The sequence below is a fragment of the Vulpes lagopus genome, chromosome 9 (assembly GCF_018345385.1).
Source record: "Vulpes lagopus strain Blue_001 chromosome 9, ASM1834538v1, whole genome shotgun sequence".
NCBI lineage: Eukaryota > Metazoa > Chordata > Mammalia > Carnivora > Canidae > Vulpes > Vulpes lagopus.
Window position 1 is genome coordinate 67,218,038 of NC_054832.1, and position 27,007 is coordinate 67,245,044.

At 39.2% G+C, this 27,007-nt stretch overlaps 1 protein-coding gene across 3 annotated transcripts in view; it reads right to left on the bottom strand.

Moving 5' to 3' along the window:
- Nucleotides 1-916: 916 nt before the first annotated feature.
- NKAIN3 (sodium/potassium transporting ATPase interacting 3) overlaps nt 917-27,007 on the bottom strand; it is a 605,524-nt gene continuing 579,433 nt past the window's right edge. The window contains exons 6-8 of one of the 3 annotated variants that reach the window (XR_005989989.1): nt 21,439-21,508; nt 12,351-12,563; nt 917-6,025 (exon numbers count right to left, since the gene is read on the bottom strand). Coding sequence is in view for 2 of the 3 variants with exons in the window: in XM_041769524.1 (XP_041625458.1) it covers nt 12,554-12,563; nt 21,439-21,508 (80 nt within the window). In the remaining variant the exon portion in view is untranslated. Of the gene's footprint in view, nt 12,564-21,438; nt 21,509-27,007 lie in introns of all 3 variants that reach the window. The other 2 variants (XM_041769524.1, XM_041769525.1) reach the window with 2 other exon arrangements.

Genomic DNA, 27,007 nt, shown 5'->3' on the forward strand with positions numbered 1-27,007 from the left:
TGTGAGCCTAGAGCAGTTTTTTTTTTTTTTAAAGGGAAGTACATTTTATTTTATTTTTTAAATTTTATTTATTTATGATAGGCACACAGTGAGAGAGAAAGAGAGGCAGAGACACAGGCAGAGGGAGAAGCAGGCTCCATGCACTGGGAGCCCGACGTGGGACTCGATCCCGGGTCTCCAGGATCACGCCCTGGGCCAAAGGCAGGCGCCAAACCGCTGTGCCACCCAGGGATCCCTAGAGCAGTTGTTTGAAGTGAGCCTACACTAGCAACACGTTGATGGATTTGTAGAGCATCTGAACTCTCACGGGGATGCTCAGAAATTCCTGGAGAAAAGACTGGGTTTTGGGGCACCTGAGTGGCTCAGTCAGTTCAGCATCTGCTTTTGATTCAGGTCGTGACCTTGGGCCTGGGATTGAGCCTCTGTGTCTGGCTCCCTGCTCAGCAGGACCCTTCTTCTGCCTGTCTCGCCTCTCACTCTCTCCCTGTCTCTCAAATAAATTAATTAAATCTTAAAAAAAAAAAAAAAGGAAAGATTGAGTTTCCTATGGTCACATGGCCTGTGACTTAATTTCACCTTGATATTAGAATGAAGGGACATTCAAGATGCATCCCTTTCCAATTTTACCAGAATAAATACATAACATAATGGGGAAAATGTTATTAAAAACAGTAGTCAGGGATCCCTGGGTGGCACAGCGGTTTAACACCTGCCTTTGGCCCAGGGCATGATCCTGGAGGCCCGGGATCGAATCCCACGTCGGGCTCCCGGTGCATGGAGCCTGCTTCTCCCTCTGCCTGTGTCTCTGCCTCTCTCTCTCTGTGACTATCATAAATAAATAAAAATTAAAAAAAATTAAAATAATAAAAATAAAAACAGTAGTCATAAAAAAAACAGTAGTCATCTTTTACTTCAATGTACATTTTTATTCATACTTGAAAAGAATAGTCTATTTTACTGCTAACTTATTGTAAATGTACCCAGAATCAAAGGGTCTATAGAGACATAAAAAATGTATGTAGTTTCTATTAAATAACACTTTCTGGTCACTTTAGAATATGAGTATAATATACAGGTATTATATGCACAAAAATGTAAAAAGGAATTGTGAAAACAAGTCTTGTTACCAGTTTATATAAGAAAAAAGACATTCATTTTTCACAGGCTACCAATGTCATCTAGGATTGGTTCCTAACAGGATTCAACTTTTTCAGTTAATTCACCTGGTAGCTCAAAAAGCTGTAGAAAAGAAGTTAATTTACAGTGAAATCACCACACAGTGTTGGGGGCAGTAGAAATTCATATTGGTACAAAATATCATTCAAGATTTTTACATTAAGTTGCAGTGTCAAGATTGAGACACATCTAGGTTGGCAAGCCATCTAAGAATTGTTCAAGACAGAAACTTCTTTTTTTTTTAATGACTTCTGCTGGTAAAAATGTTAAAGGTTAAAAATATGTAGAAATAGGAGGTGCAATGTCCTGTCTTCCTGTTTTCTTAACCAGCAGGTCCTGGCCTTTGAAATAGAAGGAAAAGCTTTAGGTACTTCCAATTTTTTTCCACAAGATGGCAGAGTTGGAATTTCAAATTTGAGAGCAAACTTTCTACCATTGGTCACAGCAACAAAGAGACATTCTTATCAATTAAATACTGCTATCGTGCTTTCAATGGTAGTAGTGTAGTAGTAGTAGTAGTAGTAGTAGTAGTAGTAGTCGTAGTAGTAGTAGCAGCAGCAGCAGTAGTTGTAGTAAAATAATAATAACATCTAGTTAGAAACAATAGTAAAGAAACAGCCATGTGTTGCATAATCTAATTATGCCATAGTTGCATGGGGACAGCATTTAGCATTGCTTTTGCTCTTTTAGTGACTTCCCTTACCTGTCTGGCCTGGTTTTTATTTAAACACTGACCCATCGAATAAGCCCCTAGGGCACCACTCTCAGATCACCCCAGATGTAACAAGAAAATGTCTGTGGATCTCACTCAAGCAAATAGTGACCACAATTGCTGTTGATTGCTAGGAGCTGTAGACTTGCTACCTTTCATAGAAATCCAGAGGTCCTTCAACTTCGCTTCGGTTTGTCTGACATGAGTGCCTGCAGTTCTGGCATTTGTTATTCAGGTCCTGAGCCATAGGAAGCTCATTTTGTCAATGTGTTCTTTCATAAAGTCACAACAAAAAATATGGCACATGCTTGCCTAAACGAACGAGGGCCATCTACGGCCTAATGAGATCTCAAGATCATAGAGTGAATAGATGTCCCTTCCAGAACCTGGACCCAAGGAAAGCAATTTACTGACCACCTGTAAGCTATCTGGATTTCTTCTGTAAACTTCTCAAGGCAAAGATGTGTATTTGATTTATTTTGGTAATTCCCAGCTTCCTACACAAAGTAGGTGCTCACTAAGTATTTTTTTGAAACATAGGGAGAGAGAGAGGAAGGTTGTGAATGGGTTCTCCTTCCTCTTGCAATTGCTGGGACTTTCAATTCAGAAGAAGGAAAGCCCCAGCATCTCCCATGAGGGCCTTTCTGTGCCGAGCCCTAGCGGGCATTGATTCAGGACGGTGAGGTTAATACACCTCTTGACAACTGGATTGTAAGCCACAAGCTGGAAAACTCTCCGTTATGATTTTATGTGCCTAGTGGCTAGTGCCTGCACACCTCACACATAGAAAGTGATCAGCTGGGGTGATGTGAAAGAAAGAAGCAGCAGCCATAGGTTGCCATCAGTGGGTACTGGCACGTGGGGCAGAGTGAAGGAGGTCATCTCATCCTGTCTTACCCACGTAGCTGGTGTACCCGATGCTATTATGGCAACAACCTGCAGAGAAACTTCAAGACCAGTGGTATCTTTTGAGTCCTGTCAGTTCTACACACCAAAGAGCAGATCAGAATTATCCAAGAAAGAAGAAGAAACTACACACCCCAGTTTGATACATGCTGCCACTATCAAAGAGAGATTTCCTATTTTGGAATGCTGATAGGCCAAGGACGCCCCAGGAAGCAAGTTTGTTTTGATGAATGTGGGCAGGAGAACTACTTCCCATGGAAAAAAGGGGTGCCACATTCACGCTTTCTTCAAAGACTTCCTTTTTCTCTGAAATATCCCAGGACGTTGAGATCTTTGCAACTGAAAAAGAAATCAAGGCCTTCTACCAGAAGAAATAATTCGGCAACTGTAAGGTGGAGGAAAATTTATCAAAGGGGAACATTCCAGAAAGTTAATACCAAGGCCCACAATCTATTCTTTTTTTTCCCACCAGAGATGTCTTCTCACTAGCACGTGGCTCCTCCATAGGACATTCAGGGAATGTCTTTGGTATGACAGATATTTGAACCGTTTTAATACCCAAGCATCTTAATTTTAAGCATTTGAATCATGAGTTTTCTAAAGTGAAATTTACATACCTAATTATTAGAAAAGACTGTATTGACCACCAAGGCCAGCATGTAATGTGCAGGTCAGGCAGGGCACAGCAGTGCCAGGTGTCAAGGGCTCCCACTCAAACTGTAGACACTGGAGATTCATATGATTATCTGAAAACTTTTGCAGGAGATGACAGTAAATCGTCATACTTAAATAAAAGTGAATAATATAATTTTAGGACAGATGAAAGGAAAGTATCTTGAGTAAGGCATTCCTGTTCCTAATTCCCAATAAATATTTTTATTGATAAGATAAAATATCATATGGATCATCGTATGAATACAAAGCTGCTCCCTGAAGCAATGCAATGTCAACAGTCCACAGACTCTAAGTGTATTCATTCTCACCTTCAATATCCCCAGACAACTGTGCTATAGATTTTTATATTAGTGTTCTGTGTCTGTTCTTTGAGACACAGTATATTATATGACTTTCAGTACTTCTGCTTATTTTATACATAGCTCCCTTTTTAATTTTCGGCTTACAATTCAGTTATGTGGTCGAAAACTAGGACTTTAAGGTAATTAGACTTGTGTATAAATTAGGAGTAACTAGGATTTAAATAAATGCTTCAAGAACTTTTCTACAGAAAAAAAAAACGCAGGAGTTGTAGAATGTGGATTTTACAATATTTACGGGGATAGAAAGCTTTTTCATTTGTTTTCGGTTCTCTGTTCTGTTGTGGATAGATGAGGTTGCCTGTTGGCAGAGTTCTCGTCACATAAAGGGAGTCTTAGAAAAATTTGAAAGGTAAGCACAACTGAGAAGCCAGTTTTTTTTTTTTTTCTATCTCTTTACCTACAATGGCAGAAATTCCTTAGTGTGTTCAGATGGGAGGTCTCAGTGGGAGTTCTCACCTATACGTCTCTGCCACAGGATAAGAAATAACTTTGTTATTCTGAGGCAGGCATTTTGCTTTAGGAACTGAATTGGAAATTAATACTTTTCACTTTGGATTTTCTCCCTAAGGACTTAAAAAGTATTTTGAAGTGTTAACACCCAAATTCCCTTTGAGTCAGGCAGGACAAAATTGAAATATCTATGTCTTTAAATGAGAACACGACCTAGTCTTGCTACAGTTACCATGAGGGCTAATAGTACTCTGTGCTGCTAGCATTTATCACATGGCATCTTAGATTTGCAGGGAAACTTTAATGAAAACTCTCCATTTTTTTTAAGGGGTAGTAATTATCATGCAGCCCCATATTTATACTTATGAAAATGTGAAACTCAGGCAGAATAAAATCAAGGAGGGCTGATGGCCATGGGCCCTGAAACAAATGAAGAAAGAATAAAACAGGATCTGGGGTTGGCCTTTTCAACCCTCCCTCCAAACTTCCTTCTTGACAAAGATTAATGGGACCAATGTGACCCAAGCTCAGAGACTTTAGAGCAAAGCCTGGGAGCATAAAAAAAAAAAATTTACAAAGGGCCAGGAGATTTCGATTTTTGGATGAACTTTAGATATTTGTGTTCTGTAACTGATAGTCTTCCCCTGTGATATTTTAAAAATCCAAAGATCAATCAATTGATTTAAAAAAAAAAAATCACTACACTAAACAAATGGTTTAAAAATAATGAATAAAATGGAATTAATGAGCTTTGCCTGGCCTATAAAAACAACGTAAGTATGCCACACGAATTGTCCTACATTTCATTCTCTAAAGTTATTGAACTTGGTGCTCCATACATTATATTTTGCCTAAAAATGTCTTGGGCAGGAAACTCTCTTCTTACTTAGAGTGATGGCAAAAGTGAAGAGCCACAGAAGAACCTAAATAAATATTTAGGGTTAAATATTTAACTAACTAATGTAAATTATCTGGCTAATTGTGACAGTTAATAATGGGTTAATAAATGGGTTAAATGTGACAGTTTATAATTATAAAAACACTTGTCTAGTTAGTATAACCAGTGTCTAGTTATACTGTCTGTATAAAGAGAAGGCTCACAGCACAAGGCAAGTTCTGCTGAAGGAATGGGAAAGCTGATTAACAGTCACACTTATAATACTCTATTTGTATCATTATTATCTGAATGCAATAGGAATAATCACCATGACTAGGCTCTCGGTTTCATATTACATAGGGGACCCAAGTAAATTATTTTGTAAAACTGCATTCAATGTCTGCTATTTGAGGTTTGAAATAGATTTAAGAAGCCAGCAGAGGAAGAGAGCAATTCTCTTGTAAGAAAGAGGCTTAAAAGAAATGAAACTATGTGAGGCAGTTAAGAAGCAACTTCAAGCAATTATTTGCAAAATCACTTCCTCATGAACAAAAGTCTTTAGAAGACACTGACACCAGTGGTTTTGCTGGTTGACCAAAAATCATGAGAAGACTTGATAAGGTCAGATGGAATTATGTTTAAACCATAAGTAAAGAAAGGAGAAGGCCGGAAATACTGCGCTGTTCTGTTTTTTTTGGGAAGCAATCAGCAGTGATCTGAGATCTGGGATTTTTTGTTTGTCCTGAGAAGACAAAATGGCAAGATGAAAGCCAATCAGTGGGGGACTTTCTGATGCTCAGATCCAAGCAGAGGGAAGGTGGTGGGGGAGGAGCCAACAGCAGGTGTCTTCCTCAGCTGTCCTGAGCCCTGAAGACAAGGTGAAAAAAATCATCAGACTGCAATCAACAGCCCATGCCTAGTTAGTCAGGACCTGTGACAGCTGGAGTCCACCAACGAGAGTGTAAAGAAGGCTGGACTGAGAGCTTGCATAGCAGACCCAAAGGGACATGGGACAAGCCACTGCAGCTATCAGCCTGTCTCCTCATCTGTAAACTGAGCAAAGGAGTCACTGGGGTCCTTTCTAGTCTACAGCTGGATCCTGCACCAGGCATCTTGTTTCTTGCTCTAGGCATCTTATTTCTTTTAACGTTCAATCCTTAAAATGACCTTATGTTATTTGTTGTTAAGGGATTTGGGTCACATGGCACATTTTAGCAAGTGATTGTTTAGAAAAGGATACACTCGGGTGTTCAAGTTTGCGGGTGGATGCGTGTGTACAATGTGCCTAACTCAACTAATCCCTCAATCATTAGTGATGGCTGCCAATTTGCAGTCACTGGATATTAGGAGAATATAACACTTTTCAGTGAGTGAAGTCACCTCGTAGTATTAATAAATAGTATGAAGGTTTCTCTGTCTCTGTTTTTCTGTCTCTTTCTGCCCCCACCCCCACCCAGCCTAGGAGAGATGTTTGATAAAATGTAATTACAAAATTTTTATGATTTGCCTCAATTGTAGTTTCTCTTAGAGTAAAAGACTATCAAGTAGTTTAAATTACTCATTCCACGGTAGCCAATATGTTCTTGAAAAACAGATGAAGGGAAAACACAGGCCCAACTTTTACTGAGAGAAAATAACAAGAAAAGGATTATATACTTTCCATCTATATATCCTGCCCCACCTTCCTAAGCATCAATGTCCACACAAATTTGTTGAATTGAATAAAAAGAAAATAATGACACTGCTAACCAATTAGAAGAAAAGATGCTGCTAAAATAAAGTAGTTGAAGAGTTATAACCATAGGAGGAAAAATTTTATTTTTGTAGCACAATAGTGAGGACCAAGCAAAACATTAGATTGGCTCTTGAATTTTAAATTTAATTTCCAGGAAAGGAAAGCTAAAATACTCTGAAGAATTGTGGAAAACATAGAAGGATCTTGGGTCATAGATTTATTTATTTTTTCTTTCTAGGAAGAAAGGTAGAAAGATGAGGTAGAAATTCTCATTTCAAGAGTCAATGATTATTTTCTCACAAAATTGATTAAAGACCACAATTCCCAGCTTTCATTGCAGTTAAATTTTAGGGTGGACCAAGTTTTAGCTAATGGGATGTAAGCAGAAGTAGTATGTATAGCTTCTGAGACATGTCCTTAAATGAAAGAAGCACCTTTCTCTGTCCCTTTTTTCTTTTTGGCTGGAATACAAAAGCAATGGCTGGCACTTTGGCAGCCATCGTGAATTGTGTTAGAGCTTGAGAATGGCAGGACACGTAATGAACAAGAAGAAAGAACCTGGGTCCTCATCTCTAGGGAATCCAAGTCCAGCTCTTTGCTGACTATTTCTAGAATTTTGAAATATGGAGAGGTCTAGACCTCCATCTTGTTTAAGCCACTGTTCTTTCTTTCTTTCTTTCTTTCTTTCTTTCTTTCTTTCTTTCTTTCTTCCTTCCTTCCTTTCTTTTTTCTGTTCTTTCTTTCTCTCTCCTGTAGGTAAATCTAATCCTAACTATTACAGACTGACAAGTTTACCTGCCAAAGCAAGTTCTATGAGAATAACTAGAAAGATCATTGGTTTCTTCCAACTGTTTAAAACAAAGCAAAACAAAACAAAAGCCTAACTCTGGAGAGGAAAGAAAAAGCATGCCCTTGACAGAAAATGTTTCCATGTTTTTAGTCAAAGAAAGGAGCACAAGAACTCTAAGTGAAGGACTGACATCTCCACATCCAAATTAGGTAGACTTTCAATTTTGGATTCTTCCTTCTTTCCTTTCCCCCTCCCTTTCTTTTCTCCTTTCCTACCTCTCTTTTCTCTCTCCTACCTCATTTCTTTTTCTTCTTTTTACTTAATTTAACTCTCAAGTTCAAACCAAAGCATATTTTAGATTCTTTGAATATTTCATAGTTTTAAAATGTTTTGCATTTAACATGATGCTTGCCCTTTATATGCTTGCAGGCCCAAGGAAAATGATTAGTTTTTCATTTGACACCAAATTTTTCTAGAAATATTGATATTTAAGAAAGCTTATCCACTTTCTAGAAATGGCTCCCTGCCTCTCCCCTCTGCCCCCCCCCAACTTAGTCCTCAATAAAGAAATTAAGCTTCTTTAGGATGAAAAGAGAGAAGCTGCCTACAAATTTTAAAATTTTTGAGAATTTTGTTTTTTGGAGAATTCTTTATTAATAAATACTTTCCTCTAACAATTAAAATATACCTGCCCCAATTCTGCATTGCACATTATGCAGTCATACGAGCAGTGGTTTCTTTTTTCAGTTCTACTTTTGGACATAACATTCTTAGGTTGTGGGCCTGTTTATCATGAATATTTCAGCAGGTTTAACAGACACTTTCACAAACTTATCCAGCAAAGGTTACAGATGACTCCTAAATGGGAAGGAAACAAGAGAAACAGACAGTCAAGGTTTCTAAGTTTAAAAAGATCAATTATTTGTATTTTTTCCTGCTTAATTCGGTTATCCCCTGAAAGCAGCTCCTACCTTGAGCTAAAATGTCAAGTTAGAACATTTGAATTCTAATCAACTGTAAAAGTTCTCCTAGTTACATACTAAGGTGACTCAGAAAGGAGAAGCCAAAATATTCACTCCCTACTGAGTCCACATTTTGGGATAGTATAAATTTTTAAATTAGGTCTAAAATGAAGATGTTTATTTTTGGCAAGCTTCCTTTCTAATTTACAAAGATTGAAAAGTGCAATTTTGGTTTTTATTTGCTTCTCAATTTAGCAGAGTCACGATGGTTTTCCTCAGCTTTGCAACGCACATTTTAGCTGGTGTTCTAAGGAACACAAATTCTTCTCAATCATGAGTGTCCCATTCATTAAGTGAGACAAATGACAGCCTTGCTCTATTTTGTTAGATCCAGCCTCTTGAAGCTGGCTACCTTCTTTAGTGAGGTCTATAGGAAATAGCAGCACTTATGTTGCTGAAGGAAAGAGAGAAAGAAGTCAATATTTTGCTAGGGCAAGGTGTCAAGTTATCTTCAAGAAAAGTAAGTCAAAAGCCTCCGAGTTTTCAAGTGATAGGAACTTAAGTTTTTGTTTTAGGGACACATACCCTCATGTTATAGGGCAGGTTAAAGGTTTAAGATACTTGAGGATATATTAGCTTAGAGCTTTTCCTAAGAGATGTTTGAGATTTGTCTGATGTAGATGGTTCTATGCCTCAAGATGTATTCTGTCTCCTGGGAATTCTCTAACAGGCCACATGCTCTTTAACTCCTCTTTTGCAGTCATGAAATATAGCTGGAAGCTGAAACGAATAGAAGGTAGGCTGGAAAGCATCCCAGGTGCCTGTGGACACACAATGCCAGCAAAAGGATAAGTCATGGACACGATAGAAGATACAGCCTGGGGTAGGGTTCACCAAGGTTTTATATGACACAATACCAAGATTGCTCAAAGAAGAAGAAGAAGAAAAAAAACATTGGTTTTAACTCTCCCCTTCTGCATTCCAGTCAGCACTAGGGGCTAGTGGGCAGTGGACATCCTGTCTTTAGCTTTGCCAGGTCCACTCTTGAACCTAGAGCTGTACCATCTCTCAGGCTGCTGACTCTGGCAAATGAGTGCATGCTCAGGGACACATTCATGTTCCCTTACTCTGGACACATGTTGCATATGGAGATGCCAAGATTTGGCACGAATGGAGAACATACTGAACAGGTCTGTTGAAAGCCCCACTGCATAATGCACAGTGCTGGATGGATCTCCTACAACAGGAGGCAAAACCTGCAAGAACTGGAGGCACTCCCTCCTAAGGAGCAGTGACCATGACAGCAGTGTGTGCAAAGACCCAGATCAAGGATGACTGCTGAGTATTACTGTAAAGCTCAGCACTTCTTTTCATCCCTTTGTCATAGGGGAGCAGGACCTCTAAGGGGCAGCCAGGAGAGGAGAGGTGAGGTAGGGAGAAGAAAAGTGGGAAGGAGAGGAGATCGATCTAAGCTGTCTCTGATGAAAGGTAAATTCTCTGGAACTCTAGAATGATCATTATGGATTGCTGGGATCCCATATTAAGCAGTTACCTATATTGAAAATCTATAGAAAAATCACTAGTGTAACGATCTCCTCCTCAAATCTGTCACTGGCAGTTACACAAGGTCTAGGACTCTCCAGTGCATCTTAGCAGTATGTACACTTTTACACCAAGATAATACAGCAAGAAAAGTTAGTATGGTGCTACTTTGTGAAATGTTTAACTGCGTTTTGTTTGTGCGCATGTGTGTATGTGGGGGGGTAGCAATGAAATGACAAATTAAAATACTCATGTATTAGTTTTATTCTAGTCTTACTGGCTTTCTGTTTTTGATATTCTATTAGCTTCATCCATAATAATAATATGTATTAACCTTGAAATATAAATGTTATTTTTAAATTAGGAAATGAAATTTTTTAGTATTCATTATTTCTAATTATTTGAACATGGCAATTTTTTTTCAAGCTACTTTTTAGAAAACTTAGAAGAGTTTGGTGTTTTCATAACACTTGGCTGTACAGCAAGAGCTCCAGACAGGGTCCAACTTGTTCTGATATTACGATAATAACTGCCTCTTTCAATTGGTGGAATGCTTCACAGTCGACTGGATACATTTTACATTTTATCTGATTCTCACCTTTCACTTGGGAGGGATTATAGTTCTGCCTTACAGATGAGTAAAATTCCAAGGCCAAGATGTCCAGTACTGTCAAAAGCCACAGTGGTGGGCCTGGGACACAAACCCTACCATTTGCCCTTTAATTCTCTTTCCTTTGGCCATAGCTCTTGCCACTCTGTATACACACAGGACTCTGGACAAGTCCACCAAACCCCCTAGGTTTCAGATCCCTCAACTGCGCAATGGTGGCTTGGATTTGACCATCTCTGAGCTTCCCTATGAACTCCTCTTCTTTTGAATTTGGGTTTTTTCAGTAGAATGAAAAATGATGGGTTTCAGTGTGCATCACCTGACTGAGGGGGCACAATCGAAAGGCTAGGGACTAAAATGAGCCACTAGAATGTCCACGGTGGTTGTCATGAACTGGGAGGAACCAGGGCAGACTTTGTGGTATTAGTTCTGATTCTTCAGAGTCTCATAAAATATATGGACTCCAAAAAAAAATCTCTATACACATAAAAATTTTGCATATGATTTTTGATAATTTACAGATTGACTTCTTAGAGATGCATGGGCCAAGCTAACAACTTTTGGATTATATAGGCACATGTACACAATATTGTGGCCAATGGGTGGCCTCATGTTGGTTGCTGTACAAAGTGAGCAAGACTTATTTTGATATAGGAAATAGTAATGGAAATATATGAAAGGAAAAACTATAATGTTTTTCCCATGGAAAATTATGTTTCCGATATTACTTTCTTGGTTATTGGGATGGGGCAGGAGAAAGAAAAATTGATGTAAAGCAAATATAAATATCTTTTTAAGAAGAATTTATAGAAAATTCCATGCCATTTTAAAGCTCCTTTTGGATATCTTTTTTTTTTTTTTTCAAATTTTTATTTAAATTCTAGTTAGTACTCCTTTTGGATATCTAAGAGCAATATCCCTGACTGCAGAATTGCAGTTGTGATTTCCGTCTCCCCATCCCATATCTGTATGTTTTGATCAGATGCCAATGTCAGAATTGGGATAAAGAATTGAAAATATGAACATCAGAGATACCTATGTACCCTCCAAAAGAGGAAAGGTGTCCTACTAATCATGTTACTTTGCCATGCCCCCTTGATATATACTTTTCGGAATACAGGAAGAACAAGATAATGTGCATGAGTGTGAAAATTTAGACTGACATAATGTTATTCTGCATTTTGGAAAGTTGAAAACAAAAGACTCCGTGTTTTGTCCTGTGGTGTTGAAACAATGACCCATGGTCAGTCTGAAAGTCAGATCTGTGGTCCATTTGTCAGCTGTCACAGCATCTACCTCACTTTGAGTAGTCCCCTGTAACGTCTGTGAATGCAAACTCCATCAGGCATAGGATAACCGCAGTGGTCAGCAACATTGACTGAACACTTTAATACAAAACCCAGTATTTCTCTTAGAATTGACTGTAGAAGGTTTTCATGAAATTTTTTCATTTTGCATGCCTCACATTAAATTTGTTAAAAAATGAAAAATCGATTTTTAAAAATAATTTACAAGTATTCATATAAGAAGAAAATGACTTAAAAAATACCCACCCAATCACCTACAACTCATCTAGCGCACAATGCTAATAATACATAGGCTGTGACCAAAGAACTCCATGATTTGTGGGGAAGTAGGGAGGCGCAGGCCGTCCTCTGGGAGGAAGTGAAACGTGTCAATGTGGAGACATGCTCTCAGTGGTGCTTTGCTTCCTAAGTCAAGTTCAGCAGCCAAGTTTCAGAGTCAGCGCCGTTACTTATTTCGACCTAAAACAGAAAACATGAATTGCTTTAAAAAACTTCAAAATTGAAAACTGAATTTCCTTTCTATTCATCCAGGCTTTTCAAAATGCAAAATAGTTTCTGGGTGCTCCTCATGCAGTCCGTGCCTATGACTGTATCAATAAGAAGGCCGGAAAAAAAAAGCCCCCACTCTTCAGATAGGGCGTGCAATCAGGTAAAAAAATCGTAATATAGGATTGCTTTCCTGGGAGAGAAGTGTCAACCCTATAGCAATTGAGGAATGATGTAAAGCTATGGCTCTGATTGTCTTGAGATAAAGATGATAGGGTAGTATTATGTCTCCAAATTACTAGATACATCCCTAGCCTGGTCTTCCTACAGCATGCTGTTGGCTGATGGCTCAAGAATCATCCTCATCTGGCTTTCATACCACTGATCTATGTTCCTACATACATCCCACCCTGTGATGATCAATTTTATGTGTCAACTTGAGTAGGTAAGGGTACCCAGATATTTGGTCACACAACAACCTAAATATGACTGTGAAGGTGTTTTTTTTAGATGAGATTTACATTTAAATCAATAGACTTTAAGTAAAGCAGATTATCCTCCATCCTGTGGGTGGGTCTTACTCAGTCCCTTAAAGGCCTTAAGAACAAAGACTAGAAGGAATTCTGCATCGGACTGCCTTTGGACTCCAGACTGCAACATCAGCTCTTCTGTAGGTTCTCCAGTCTGCAAACTTCCCCTGTACTTGTTGGACTTACTTGGTCTAGTAATCATATGAGTCAATTTCTTAAAATCTCTCTCTGTCTCGCTCTCTCTCTCCACGCACACACATACACATACACACCCTATTCGTTCTGTTTTTCTGGAATACACACTCCTATCTCTAGTTACTCTTGTCTACTGGTTCTGAGTCTATACCAGGTAGTAAGTCTTTGGGAGGTGGTTGTTCTAGCTTATGTATCTTCCTACACTATCAACTTCAATACACTGCCTGCCACACTTGGCACTTAAAGTATTTGTGAATACTTTTGCTCTCACTGTTTCTCTCATGAAAAAAGTCTTAGCTGATTCAAATCCTATTCATCCTGAGGGTTCAGCTGACCTTTCTTCTCCTCTTCGAAGACTTGTACTTCCACCTCAGTCATCCTGCTTTCTCACCCCGCTGATAGCGGGTCTTACGATGTCTGTTGTAGCCCCTGTGGAGTTAATGTTACTCAACTTCACAATTTAATTTGGTTTTGTTTCACTCAGGTATGTAAGTTTCCTCCCTCCAACTAAATTGTAAGCATCCTGCCAGTAGAGGCTGTGTTTTGCATTTATTTTATAGCCCATCTAGCAATTCTCTTTCATTAACACAGTTCAATGACTTGCTCTATGGCACAGAATAGACTTTTTGGGTCATAATTTGAAAAAGCTGAAAAAACCCTCCAACCTCCCAATTTTACTTTTGGGTAACCACTCTTCTCTGTATAAGTGCTGTTCCCTCCTGCACACTTCAAGAGTTGGAGTCCCTTGGCTCTTTCCCCATCTTCTTATCACATTTTCTCTGCCCCTCTATTTCTCTACATTCTGGAAGATATAGCCCACATGTCTACCTCTTTTGCCCCACTGTAATTTAACAGGGATTGAGGCTGAAAGATAAACAGATGAGATTATAATGGGGGAATTTTTATAGTTTTGTATGGAGTCTTAGTAGGAGGGAGACTCAAGGTCCTAAAATTTATTCATCCATCCAACAGGTGAATCTCTTCTAGAATGAGGATAAGGCAGTAGGGGAAGGTGCTTTTGTTTGTTAGTGGTAGTACTGATGGGAGTTTGGGGGGAACTTCTGGATATACCCACCACATTTAACTTTAGTGGTCAGATTGAACTAATTCTGTTATCTTGTATTTTCTACACTTTCAGTCTAAGTGACTTGACCTTGTGGCAAGATACTTCATATGTGGTCCTGTGTCGGCTTCTTGTATCACATCTGGAGACACATCATGTCTAGTTGTCACTCTTTTAATGGTGTGATAATTGACCAATGAGTCTGTGTAGAACAGTTTGAGTTTTGGAGACCTTAAGATCATATCTTTTTTTCTTCAGATGTTCATAGGTATGTTAGTAGTTACCCGAGGGTACCTACCCTCAAGGCAGAATAAAATCAAGGAATAATATAGTGATGTTATTTCAAAGTGTGTCTTCTGAGAGACCTGTCATTGTATCTTTTTCTATTGCTTTTCTAAGTCTCTCTGTTATCACTTCTGGTGTGTGTGTGTGTGTGTTTGTGATTGTGTGTTCACAGACACACGTGCTCTCATCTCTGTATTCTATTTTCTTTCCAATGTCTTGTTTCTTCCTAGAACCTGTCATAACATGGGATTATAAATATTTCTTGATGTGAATATAAAAAGATATGTTTTCAGTATAAAATTTGATTTATGTTCATTGCATTTAAATTTAAAGTCAGAAGTTATTTTCTTTTGGAAACAGGCAAAATGAAGTTAGTTTACATATGTTGATTAATTTGGGGGAGGAGGGTGCTCCATGTTTCCACATCACCGAGTAAATCTATTTTCATCCTGTTAATATCTATGACAAGGGCTGAGAAGACTGCTAAGAGTTCTGGGAAAAACAGCAATTGACCATTTCCCTGGAGGTTACCATTCAGATGCTAGTTTTCTCATTTTGGAAAAAGCATCCCATGCTTCACAAGGCTGTGTGAGAACCAGGTTCCACAAGGTTCAGGGGGCAGTGAATGAGGTCACATGTCAAATTAGAAGGTCTTAGAGATCCCGATGAGGTACAGGGCAGATCATCGGTCATGGTCACGATGGACCCTCTTTGTGTGTTGCTGGCTGCACTGTTGGTGGCATCATTCCTTCCCAGCAAGAATAGTGGTGCATGAACTGACTGGCCTAGTGACCACTCTGAACCATATAAATACAGCCGTTTCACTGCTATGTGGTCAAATGGCTACATATTAGGTTGTGCTCTTACATAGTTCCTAAAATTAATTAGTCATTCCGTATGATGGATCAAAAAGTTATTTATATCAGTGACAAAAGTGCTCTGAAGAGAGGAAGAGCAACAAGCCCAAAGCATTGCCCCTTTGTGCTAAGTAAAAGTGGGCATGTGAAGGAGCCCAGCTGTTCTCTGGGACAACTAAGAAGGGGCTGAGTGCCTTACAGTTGTTGAGCTGCATTCTCGAGATCCCTGGGGAAAGTTAAAGCCTGGGCAAGTGCCCACCATTTCCAAGGACTGACGGAAGCCCTCAGGCAGAGGGGTTCAGAACAGAGCTCCACACTCAGTAATGGGAAGGGTAAGCAGCCCTCCATTTGAGCAGATTATAGACACCTTGCTCTGTGTACCACAGGGGACAGACAGCTAGAATGAGAAATATGAAAGTGTGAAAGACAATTGAGGACAAATAAAAAACATGATAAAGACAGAGTTATTATTTTATTAGCCTTAAGGTGCTTGGTTGAGAAAGATAGGAGTGATCGAATAAATGCAGCTTGCAGCTTACAGACTCCAGATTCTTCCAGCTTTAGTTTACTAATACATTGCTGGTGGTTACTGGTTTGTTTGTTTGTTTGGGTTTTTAGAGAGAGAGAGACAGAGAGAGAGAGAGAGAGAGACAGAAAGAGCTAGCTCACTAGCAGGGGAAAGGAGCAAAGGGAGTGAAAATATCTTAAGAGGCTCCACACTCAGTGCAGAGCCTCACATGGGGCTCCATGGGGCTCCATTTGGGGTTCAGTCTCAGGGCCCTGAAATCATGACTTGAGCCAAAACCAAGAGTGGGAAGCTTAACCCCAGCTGAGCCACCCAGGTTTCCTTGGTATTGGTTTTTAAAGCAAGGTTTGAAAGCGCATCTTTCTGACCTCCGTACCTCCTACAGGTGTGCACATGTGCTCGTGCGCGCGCGCAGACACACACATCTGTTTGTCCTCCTAGCTGGTTCTTAATCTAGGTGCTGTAAATGCAAAATGGTCTGGCACCAACTTGCAGGGATACTTATACAAAGCGACTTTTCTCAGGGAAGAGCAGATGGGCGGGACCACCTCTGGCTCTATCCAGTAGCCCGTCATCAGAGACCAATTTCCTCTGGGCTTGGACCTTTAGAGGCTGAGACTAGGTGGTGCAGGTACAGGTGGGTGCTGACTGTGGAGCCCCCCTGAAATGGGAATTAGCCTTGTCTGTCTTCTCATCCTGAGTTGCAATAGCTGACAATCAGTAGTTAGCCACATAGCAGGGGACAATTTTTGTGAAGAAAAATTAGTCTCCAGCTAAGGCAATCAGACAAGTCAAGGTGCCAGAGAAAAGTCAAGTTCTCATTTGGAAACCTTAGAAAAAGACTGGCTGAATGTGGGGGAAGAAGCTTTTTCACCGAATGTTTCTTAATGGCAGTCATGAGGCATCTTACTCATGGGAATTTCTAACGTCATCAGATCTCTCTGCTGTAGAATACAGTTCTGAAACTCCACTACTGTCTTTTTTTGACAAAGTACTTTGGTCTAATTATTTCTACCTGAAGAATTACTGCCACATAGACCTTAATTTCCCCACTACTCAGTTGCTAGCCATTTTGATTTTGACAAACTTTAATTTAGTTGTTCACTAGGATGTTCCCTGAAATTCCGTAGCTCTTTCATAGCTGCATGGGTTTTTTTTTTTTTGCCAAGTGATTTTTCTTCCTGACAGATAAATCTGCTTTTATTAGCGCTTTCCCCTGGTGTGACTGCAGCCTCCGCCATAAGCTGCATGGTAAGCGTCCTCTTCAAAGCCACCACTGCCCACATGGCTCACTGCTCCTATAATGAGAGCGACCCTTGCTTTTTTCCCTCACAAAAGGTGATATCAGTGTGGGGGCAGTGATGGAGGAGGCCTTGGCAGAGACCCAGGCTCTACGTCGAGAGTTATAGCTCCCTCAGTGATGGCGGTACCAAGATGCTGGACCCCCAACACAGGCTATCCCTGACCTGTGTGCCACATGGCCCAAAGCCAGACCCAGGCAACAACCACTGAGTGCATCTCTGTAGCATTTTTTAATTCTTTTTTTTTTTTTAGTGGTATTTCACCAGTGCAAGGCTGATGGACCCAGCCCCGCCCCCCTCACAGTGTGTGTGTGTGTGTGTGTGTGTGTGTGTGTGTGTGTGATGTGGGGGACACCGAGGGCCTCCCACTTATTCTACACCTCTCTTTGCCATGCCAGACTAGAGTCAAGCTCAAGAGGGTCTTCTTTCCCCACTGACTCTGCCAAGCCTGGTCCTTTGGCTGGGGTTTCACTGGATAGTAGGAATCTTGGTCACCTACATAGCTTTCTTTCTTTTTTCTTTTTATTCAAGTATAATTAACATCCAGTGGTATATTAGTTTCAAGTGTTTAATATAGTGATTTAACAAATGTATACATTTTTCAGTGCTCATCATAAGTGTACTCCCTTCACCTATTTCATCCATCCCTCCCTCCATCTCCCTGCTGGTAACCATCAGTTTGTTTCTGCATTTGGATCTTTTTTTGGGGGGGGGGGCTCCTTTTTTCTTTGTTCATTTGTTTTGTTCCTTAAATTCCACATATGAATGAGATCATATGGCATTTGTCTTTCTCTGACTTACTTCACTTTATATAATACAGCGTTATACCCTCGAGGCCCATCCATGTTGTTGCAAATAACAGGATCTCATTCTTTTTTATGGCTGGAATCTCCATAGCCTTGGGTATGAAGAGTGATGCTGTTGAGATGGCAAAGCCAAGGCTGCTGAGGATCTGGGGGCATCCCCACCAGGAGCTTTCAAGATTCCTGCTTTACTTAAATATCTACTTCCTCATAGGCTTGCTCAGTTTGTGTGACAATTACGGCAAATGCTAGATTGGATAGTCATGAATTTCAACTTCACCCTCTGTAGAATGGCCAAGCAAATTAGCCTCCATGCAGGGGACACTTATTCTCTTCTTTCCATTAACTCTTTATTATCTTTCCTAAGTCAGCTCAGGCATCATCCCTTCACTGAACTCCCACCCCTGCAAGTGAGAAGTAACCATTCTCCCTTCTGCAAAAAATGGCCTTGGGAACATTGTTTTTTGCATCTCCTTATTTCTGTGTAGGTCTTCTCTCCTAGATCATTGGCTGCTGGAGGTCAAAGCTCAGGTATTTTTCATTTTTCTGTCTCTGGCACCTAACCTGGGATCTAGGACCCACATTATAAGTAATAGAGAAAGGCTTGTAAATAAAGCTAACCTAATTTACTTAATCAGGCCTTCTTGATAGCTTGGTATCATTTTGAAAAGAGACAAAACATGGAGGACTAACTCCATATGTAAAATGCCTTCTCCTATCACATCACCCCCAACACACACATTTCACACACAGTTTGACTGTGGGCACAGCAAAGGTACATTTTATGATTATGAGTAATGACACAATCAAACATGAGAATGGAGGCTTCCTGTGCAAATCGACAGTGTTACCTGTCAATGGAATGTCTGCTTGTAACTACCCCTCTGGAGTCGAAAGCCACCCATCTACATACAAGTACTTGAGAGTATGTTCAGGATTCTCCTGATTCACTTTTTAAAAATTTTTTGATTCCCTTAATACAGTGGCTTCCTCATAAAATCTGGCTTTGTACTCCATGGAGATTAAAGAGACTTACTGAAAGTTAAAAACCAGCATTCCCTCCCTGTCTGACAATTATACAGATGACTGGCTTTTTCTCCAACTTGTTGCTGACTGGTGATATGGCATCACTGAGCTGGGCGCAACAGAATCCAATAAAATGGCCTTATTAAAAGAAATCAAGCAGGATGACTGATGCCAACTGGATAAACTGCAATATTTGCATACCAGTGGGGAGCACACACGCTGACCTCTTAAATTGTTTCATGCACAATGATTTTAATTCAGGTTTGGTTTGATCTTTCAGATTCCTGCTCCCTTCATGGTTGAAAGGCTTTCCATATTCATCTGACAGTAATATGCATAATTTGTCAAAGCAGGAACTTGTCCTATTGCCTTCCACGGCCTGTAGTTTATGCTACATTCAGCTAAAAAAGTGTGAAAGTTCATCAGTGAACAGGTAGTTGAGAAAATCCTTCGAGGAGGCAGTAGAGTTGATCAAAGCCTTTCGGGTAATCTCACGGGTTTGCTTCATGTATTCTTGATTCACAGAGATGGGAGAGACATTAGGAAACATAGATGGCAGTCACTCGCCTCTGGGCCATGCCAGAGAACACTGTGAGGTACACAGATACACATGCCACTCAAGAAAGGAGATCCCATCAACATTAATCAACTGCAATTTTAATAACCTTCCTTAATAGAAAGATCTTTCTTACATCTGACCAGCATTTTTCATATTGCAATTTCCTCTGCTGAGTTATTTTTTCACAGTGGAGATGAAAGAAATCATTCATCACCTTCTTTATTACATAACGAATGCATATTAGACTCTTCTAGCCACAACTAGGCATTGTTTTCCATTCTTTTCTCACTTCCAATGCACTGATCATCTTTATTATTGTCACAATCTCTGCCAAGTTCCACAGATCCACAAATATCAACTTTTGGAGCACATCATTTATGAGCACTCAGTAGCATGAGTAATGAGGTGGTGACTACTTAGTCCCAGAGTGTTATATAAGGTGAATGATTTTCCAAATTGGATTTGCTTTAAGAAGCCGACATTTATTTAAACATCTATCATGTGACAGGTACAGTGCTGATTTGTGTAGCTTGTGAGCTATGTTTCCTTTCGATCATTCTGCCAGAATAAAATTAATTCAACCTGGAGAGGTTGGAGGAGTCCGTGCAGGCTTCTCAGGGCTGGGGGTGAGGGGCTGTGGCAAAAAGGCAGCAGATGAAGCCTTTCATGTATGTTTCCTACACAAGAAATTTACATAATTTCTTTTATAAACAATGGAATTGCAGAACATTGGGCTGAAAGAATAGGAAGGTCATCTGGACAAGTCTACAATATCAGGCATGGTGATAGCTTATCTTTCAGAAAAGATCCCAGCTCTACCCCTTACTCCTAGTGGGACTTTGGGAAATTTGTCTAACCTCTATGTACATCTATTTCCTTTTTTATGAAGTGGGACTGTTAACTAGTACATTGCATTATTTCCATGAGGATTAAGTGAAATAATCCATGCCAAGTGCTTAGCACATGATAGCTATTATTTTGTACTAAACATGGATAGATGTTTGTTTCTTAGAGTTTTCAAGGAATGGAGTCACTGTATCTATTTTCTTGCTTTCTAGTATTTTATCAATCAGGTGACCACGATTCCTTCCTTATGCTCAATTACAATCTGTCCGGGTTAAGATGTTTTTTGTTGTAGTTGTTGACTTGCTTCCATGTTCTCTAGGAACAGTTAGTCAAATATTGGAGTACTAGACACAATCACAGGTAGTTTTACATATACTGTACATACCTTATCCCATTTAATCCACTTCCCTTCTCTGCCTGTGAAACCATAATACAGGTGGGAGAACTAAGTCTCAGAGGCATCAAGGAAGGGCCCTGAGATCACACACAAAGATTCTGAATTCTAACCTAATCCTTCCCCACTTTTCTCTCTGTTATGTGGCCTCCAAGTTACATATCTAGTTTCTCTTCTATAGATTACATTATCCTTTTTTTTTTTCCAATTTGGCAATCAACCTTTGATAAGAAAAATAAAAAAAAAAGTTTTAGAAACATAAACCATGTTATCTATTTCAAATTATTTTTGGAATGAGTAATAATAATGATGATGTTGGGTTACATGTAAAAGGTGTGTTTTAAATATGAGTGGAAAATTAAACCAATGATTAGTAGTAGCAGGTCCAAATTATCTCAGGTTTGGTTAGTCTTGACCAAGTTAGAAGGATTAATATTTTCCATCTCATCACACCTTTACTTACAGGTTAACAGGCTTTAACTCAACATGATCCTGGTAGTAGGATTGTGCATCAAGTCCACCTATGAAGTCAACTGAAAATATAACATAGCCTGATGTGAATAAATGTGTAAATAAAAACACACATAGTACTCGGTGTTTGAAATAGAACACATAAAAATAATATTAACAAAAAAAAGCTGTCTACCACAAATGGAAAAAATGTATACTTAATATAAAAGACTGCTAAAAGTATTATCAATGGTCAAAAAACAGGGAAATTTTAAGAAACACATAAAGAACTTGGGATCCTAAAGACTGAAAAATCAAAGTTGTTATTGACTTTAGTGAAAAATGAAGTAACATCAAATAATGTTAGATTTTAAATAATATGTTTGTCCTTAGGCATACGGATATGCTCTTTCCCCCTATATATCAGAAGATATACCTTTTCATCTTGTTGCTAGAATCCAATTTTTTTCTTAAGAATATTTATGGCATCATTAGAAAGACCTTTAAGAAGTCATATAATCTATGCCCATGCTTTTTGTCCTCAAGCCATCCTTGACAAATAGGCATTTGCTTTTTGCAAAGAAGGTTTCATCTCTTCTCTGGTAGCATGGTACTGGTTTCACAGTCCGTATAGAATCACTATGCTTGGTGACATTCATTCTAATTTCTTTCTGTTTTCATCATAGCTTCTGTCTTTCCTTTATCATAATGCCCATGGCTAATCTTAGTTCATGTCTCTTTTTTTTGGTAGTCTATTAAAACTATTAATTATTTTATGACAAAGTTTGGTTATATTACAGCACTATAACATTAACAGGTACATAGGCATGTAGGGATACTGAACTTTCAGTGAGTCTGTGTTTGTGTACACAAGATGCCAATATTGTATCACATCCTCAGCTCAAGGCAGGAATGTCAGTGACTTGTGATTTAGTGAGGGATGACTTAGCCTAGAAATTCTATTAAAGCCTAGACCTACTCTAGGTCTAGCCACTCTGACCTGCTGTATCCTTTTACCTCGATCGAAGAAGCTAAGGTAAGGCCGGATAAATCAAAGCTTCACCAGATCACTGTGTAGACACAACAAGCAGGTGTCAGGGATCATTTCCAGGCCATCCCCTTGGAGACTCGATGAACCTGAAGCCTATCGTTTTCTTGCCAGGTCACATAAGTTACCTGGACACTATATTAAGGAGAGAAACAGTGAAAGAGGAGCCAATCTGAGCCACTGAAAAGACTCCCAGAAAGAATAAGCAGTGCATAGGGACCATTTAAATGGTTGGATAGGACAAAAATTTTATCAGATTAGATATATTTTTTAAAGATTTTATTCATTTATTCATGAGAGACTCAGAGAGAAAGAGAGGCCGAGACACAGGCAGAGGGAGAAGCAGGCTCCATGCAGGGAGCTCGACGTGGGACTCGATCCCGGGTCTCCAGGATCACACCTCAGGCTGCAGGCGGCGCTAAGCCACTGCGCCACCGGGGCTGCCCTCAGATTAGATATTTAATCAAATGTCCACTCCATCTTGCTGACCAATGGGTGGGAAATTAGAAAAATCAAACTGATTAAAAGTTGAATGGGCAGGGGATCTCTGTGGCTCAGTGGTTTAGCGCCTGCCTTCGGCAGGGCGTGATCCTGGAGTCTCAGGATTGAGTCCCAAATTAGGCTGCCTGCATGGTGCCTGCTTCTCCCTCTGCCTGTGTCTCTGCCTCTCTCTCTCTCTGTGTGTGACTATCATAAAAATAAATAAATAAATAAATAAATAAATAAATAAATAAGTAAATGCATTTGTGAATAAAATGATTCCACTGAAATTATATTCAAAGTAAAATTTTTTTATAAAAATAAAGATGGCATATATTTGTGTGCTTTATTTTTTTCCCCAAAGATTTATTTACTTATTTTTAAAAGAGAGAGAGAGAGAGAGAGAGAGAGAAACTAGGGGAGGTGCAGAGGGAGAGGAAGAGAATCTCAAGTACTCCCTGCTGAGCATAGAGCTGGAGGCAGGACTTGATCCCAGGACCCTGAGATCATGACCTGAGCCAAAACCAAGAGTTGGACGCTTAATCAACTGAGCCACCTGGGTGTCCCTTATATCTGTATGCTTTAAAGCAAAACAAGAAGACAACTTTTTATGTTGATCATTTGAACATTAAAATGTAACATTAATACAGTCATTATTTTTGGGATAAATTCATATACTAGAGTGAATCTGCTCCTTAGCTATCGCTGTCTGTAATACATCAGATCATCAGAATATACATATAACATATATTTTTTCTATATGGTTTTATTATTTTCATGAATTTATTTATAATCTTATTCAAATTTTTTGTGGTTAGTAAAGTTGAAATTGTTGATACCTTAATTGACTCTGTAAATGATAGTATTTTTAACTATGGAAATATTCTCCATATAAGGCATGAGTGATCTCCATGTGAGTTTGCTAAAGAGTGGATATGGGTAGAGTTATTCAGCCCAAATACTTTCCCAGGTAATGTTATTTTACTTCTATGTAGTGCATCTTTGCCCAAAATTTTATAATACAAGAAATTATAAATTGTATCTATTTATGACTTTTAAAAATATGGGTGTTGCAAAATTCTTAGGCCTTCTCACACTTCAGCTTCTTTTCATTCTGGTGCAGAATATAAATTCGTCCAATTAAAAATAGGAGGTCTGTCAAAAGAATCTTTTCTCAAGTTGAGATATTTCAAGAGGAAATTATAAAATTGAAAAATTAAATCTTATATAACATTTGAGCTTTCATGATTTAATTTGCCCGGTTCTCTTCCTTTGGTGAGCATAAATTTCAATGTTCTCCTTTTTATAACCTCTCAATTACTGCCATTTACTAAAAGCTTCAGAGGATGATTTTTGGGGTGCTTCATTTGTTGAATGATTCAATTTAAATCTTTCAACTGACCTTGAATGCAATGCCACTGAAATGTAGAAGATTCATTTATAAAAATGCTTGCAACTATTGTAGGGAAATTAGATTGATCTATAAAGTACTTCTTTAAAGGCTGAAATGTTCTTAATTCTGATGGATGAAGAGAAGCAAAGATAGAAAATGTATTCCGCCTTCCTGAAGTTCTTTTAGTTTGTTTTCAACATCAAACTCATTACCAAAATGTTTTCAGGTAAATGCAAACCAAAATCACAATGGCATACTACGTTATACCCACTAAGAGAGCTAGAACAAAAATGTCAGATAATAGCAAATGTTGGTGAGGATGTAGACAGATTAGAACCTCCCTACAACAGCTGGTCAGAATGTAAAATGGTGCAGCCACTTTGGAAAACAGTTCCTAAAATGGCTAAACAGAGTTACCATATAACCCAGAAATTCCACTCCTAAGTACATACCCAAGATAAATGAAAACATATGTCCTCACAAAAATTTGTACATAGAAATTTATAACAGCATTCATAATATCCAAATAGTGAAAAAATTCTCATTTACTTACCCTACTGTGTGTACATGGAAACATATCTAATATATATATAGTTATATACATATATATGTTACGTTATTATATATGTTTATATATACATATATGTCTGAAAACCAGAGTTCCTATTTTCATTGCTGCATTCACTGCAGCTTCATTGGGAGGCAACTATACCTCTGGGTGCCCTCTACTGACCATGCCTGGCAGCTGTGGGCTGGTGCCCTGTGTCCAGCATCCAGCACTTGCCCACCTCCATCTGGCATTGAGAGGAGGTGGCTATCTCTGCTACTCCTGTCCAAGCACCTACTTTTTAAATCACTGACTGATCTACATGCAGTCCTTAAAGATTTGGGGAGAAGATGGAGGTGGTGTTGGTTTTCTTATACATGCAAGCATGTGTCATAAGGAGAATTCTATTCATTGCGCTTGTTCCCCACACATCTTGAGGAGACTATGGCAGAAGCTTGATCTACTATCAGTTTACCCATCCTAGATTCTCCTAATACAATTATTAATGGTAATATTGCATTCAATTCCAATATTGCATATTTGAAAACCAAAAAAATGTAGGACAGAGCTTAAGTGGGACAGGATGCCAAAAGAACACGTGTAAACAAAGACTGTTTCAACCAAACTAAGACACACGGTCATCCCAGTGGATGGCATGACAAATGAGCTACATTTTTTTCTGTGTATCAGAATTCTAGTGCAAGGTAAATGTTTCATATTTTTAAAATCAAAAATTACATATTGGTAAAACTTAAATTATCAAGCATCCAGAACTCAACAAGTCTCCAAAAAAAGTAACTATTAAGGAAGAATCACTGAAAACTAAGTAATTAAAAAAAAAGGTACGTTCAGAAACTAAAAACATCAAGAATCCTTTATGGTTGGAATGCAATGGGGCTTTTTGGCAACAGAAGCCTATAAGTCTACGAGATGATGATGTTCCTATATAAAAATGAGTTTTTTATCTATATACCAACACTTGCCATTTAACAGAATGGAACAAGAGTTCAAGTAAAGGAGTAAAGTTGGAGCATAAATGGAGGGTAAGTGTACAGATCCTGAAAGCTTTTTTTTTCTTTTTTAATGATGTTAAATGCTTTTAAAAAAGGAAGAGGGCAGCCCGGGTGGCTCAGCGGTTTAGTGCTGCCTTCAGCCCAGGGCCTGATCCTGGAGACCTGGGATCGAGTTCCACATCAGGCTCCCTGCATGGAGCCTGCTTCTCCCTCTGCCTGTGTCTCTGCCTCTCTCTATCTCTCTGCCTCTCATGAATAAATAAATAAAATCTTTAAAAAATAATAATAATCAGAAGGTCCATTGGTAACAACTAGTGAAGGAAGAAAAAAATTTTTTAAAGATTATTTTATTGGAGAGAGCAGAGAGACAGAGAGAACGAGAGACAGCAAGAGCAGGGAGGAGAAGGAGAAGTAGGCTCCATCCCAGGACCCTGGGATCATACCCTGAGCTGAAGGCAGACACTCAACCCAACCGCTGAGCCACCCAGGTGTCCCCAGTACAGTAAAATGTTGCTTTAAACCTAGAGTAGCTTTGTGATTCCTTCATGTCAGGGGGAATCCTCCTCAGGGCTATGGAATGGCTAAAGTAACAGCAAAGATATTTGGTTACAAGTAGCAATTTCTTCTAAGAAGTTGCTTGGTTGTGCTTTGGAAGTTGGCACAGAAATACATTTGAAAGGACTGCAAACAATGGGGTTTCCTGGCTGCAGGTTCTCCCTTGCGATCTTTTAGAGTAACACCTCGGTTTCCGACGAGAACGAGAATGGGGAAGAGAGCAGGGCTCTGCATAACAGGTTCTTCTGGACAGTTGCTGCCAACTCTTAATCGCACTGCTTTTTGTTCTCCATTTTAGGACTTGTCTACAGAGTACACAGAATTCAACATAACTGTTCTTCAGGTCACCCAGCAAGCTGTTCCCCCAACACCCACCCCTTTGCCTCCCCGTGCTTCCTTCTTTCCCACCTCTTCCATCCACTCTGCTGTCAAAGATCCCCATATGGAGTTCTCACTGTAATAACTACAGATTTCGTGGAGGTTTCCTTTCCAATCCTCTTGTTCTAATACCTCTGAAAACTTGTCTGTGACTTTTTTGATTCTTTC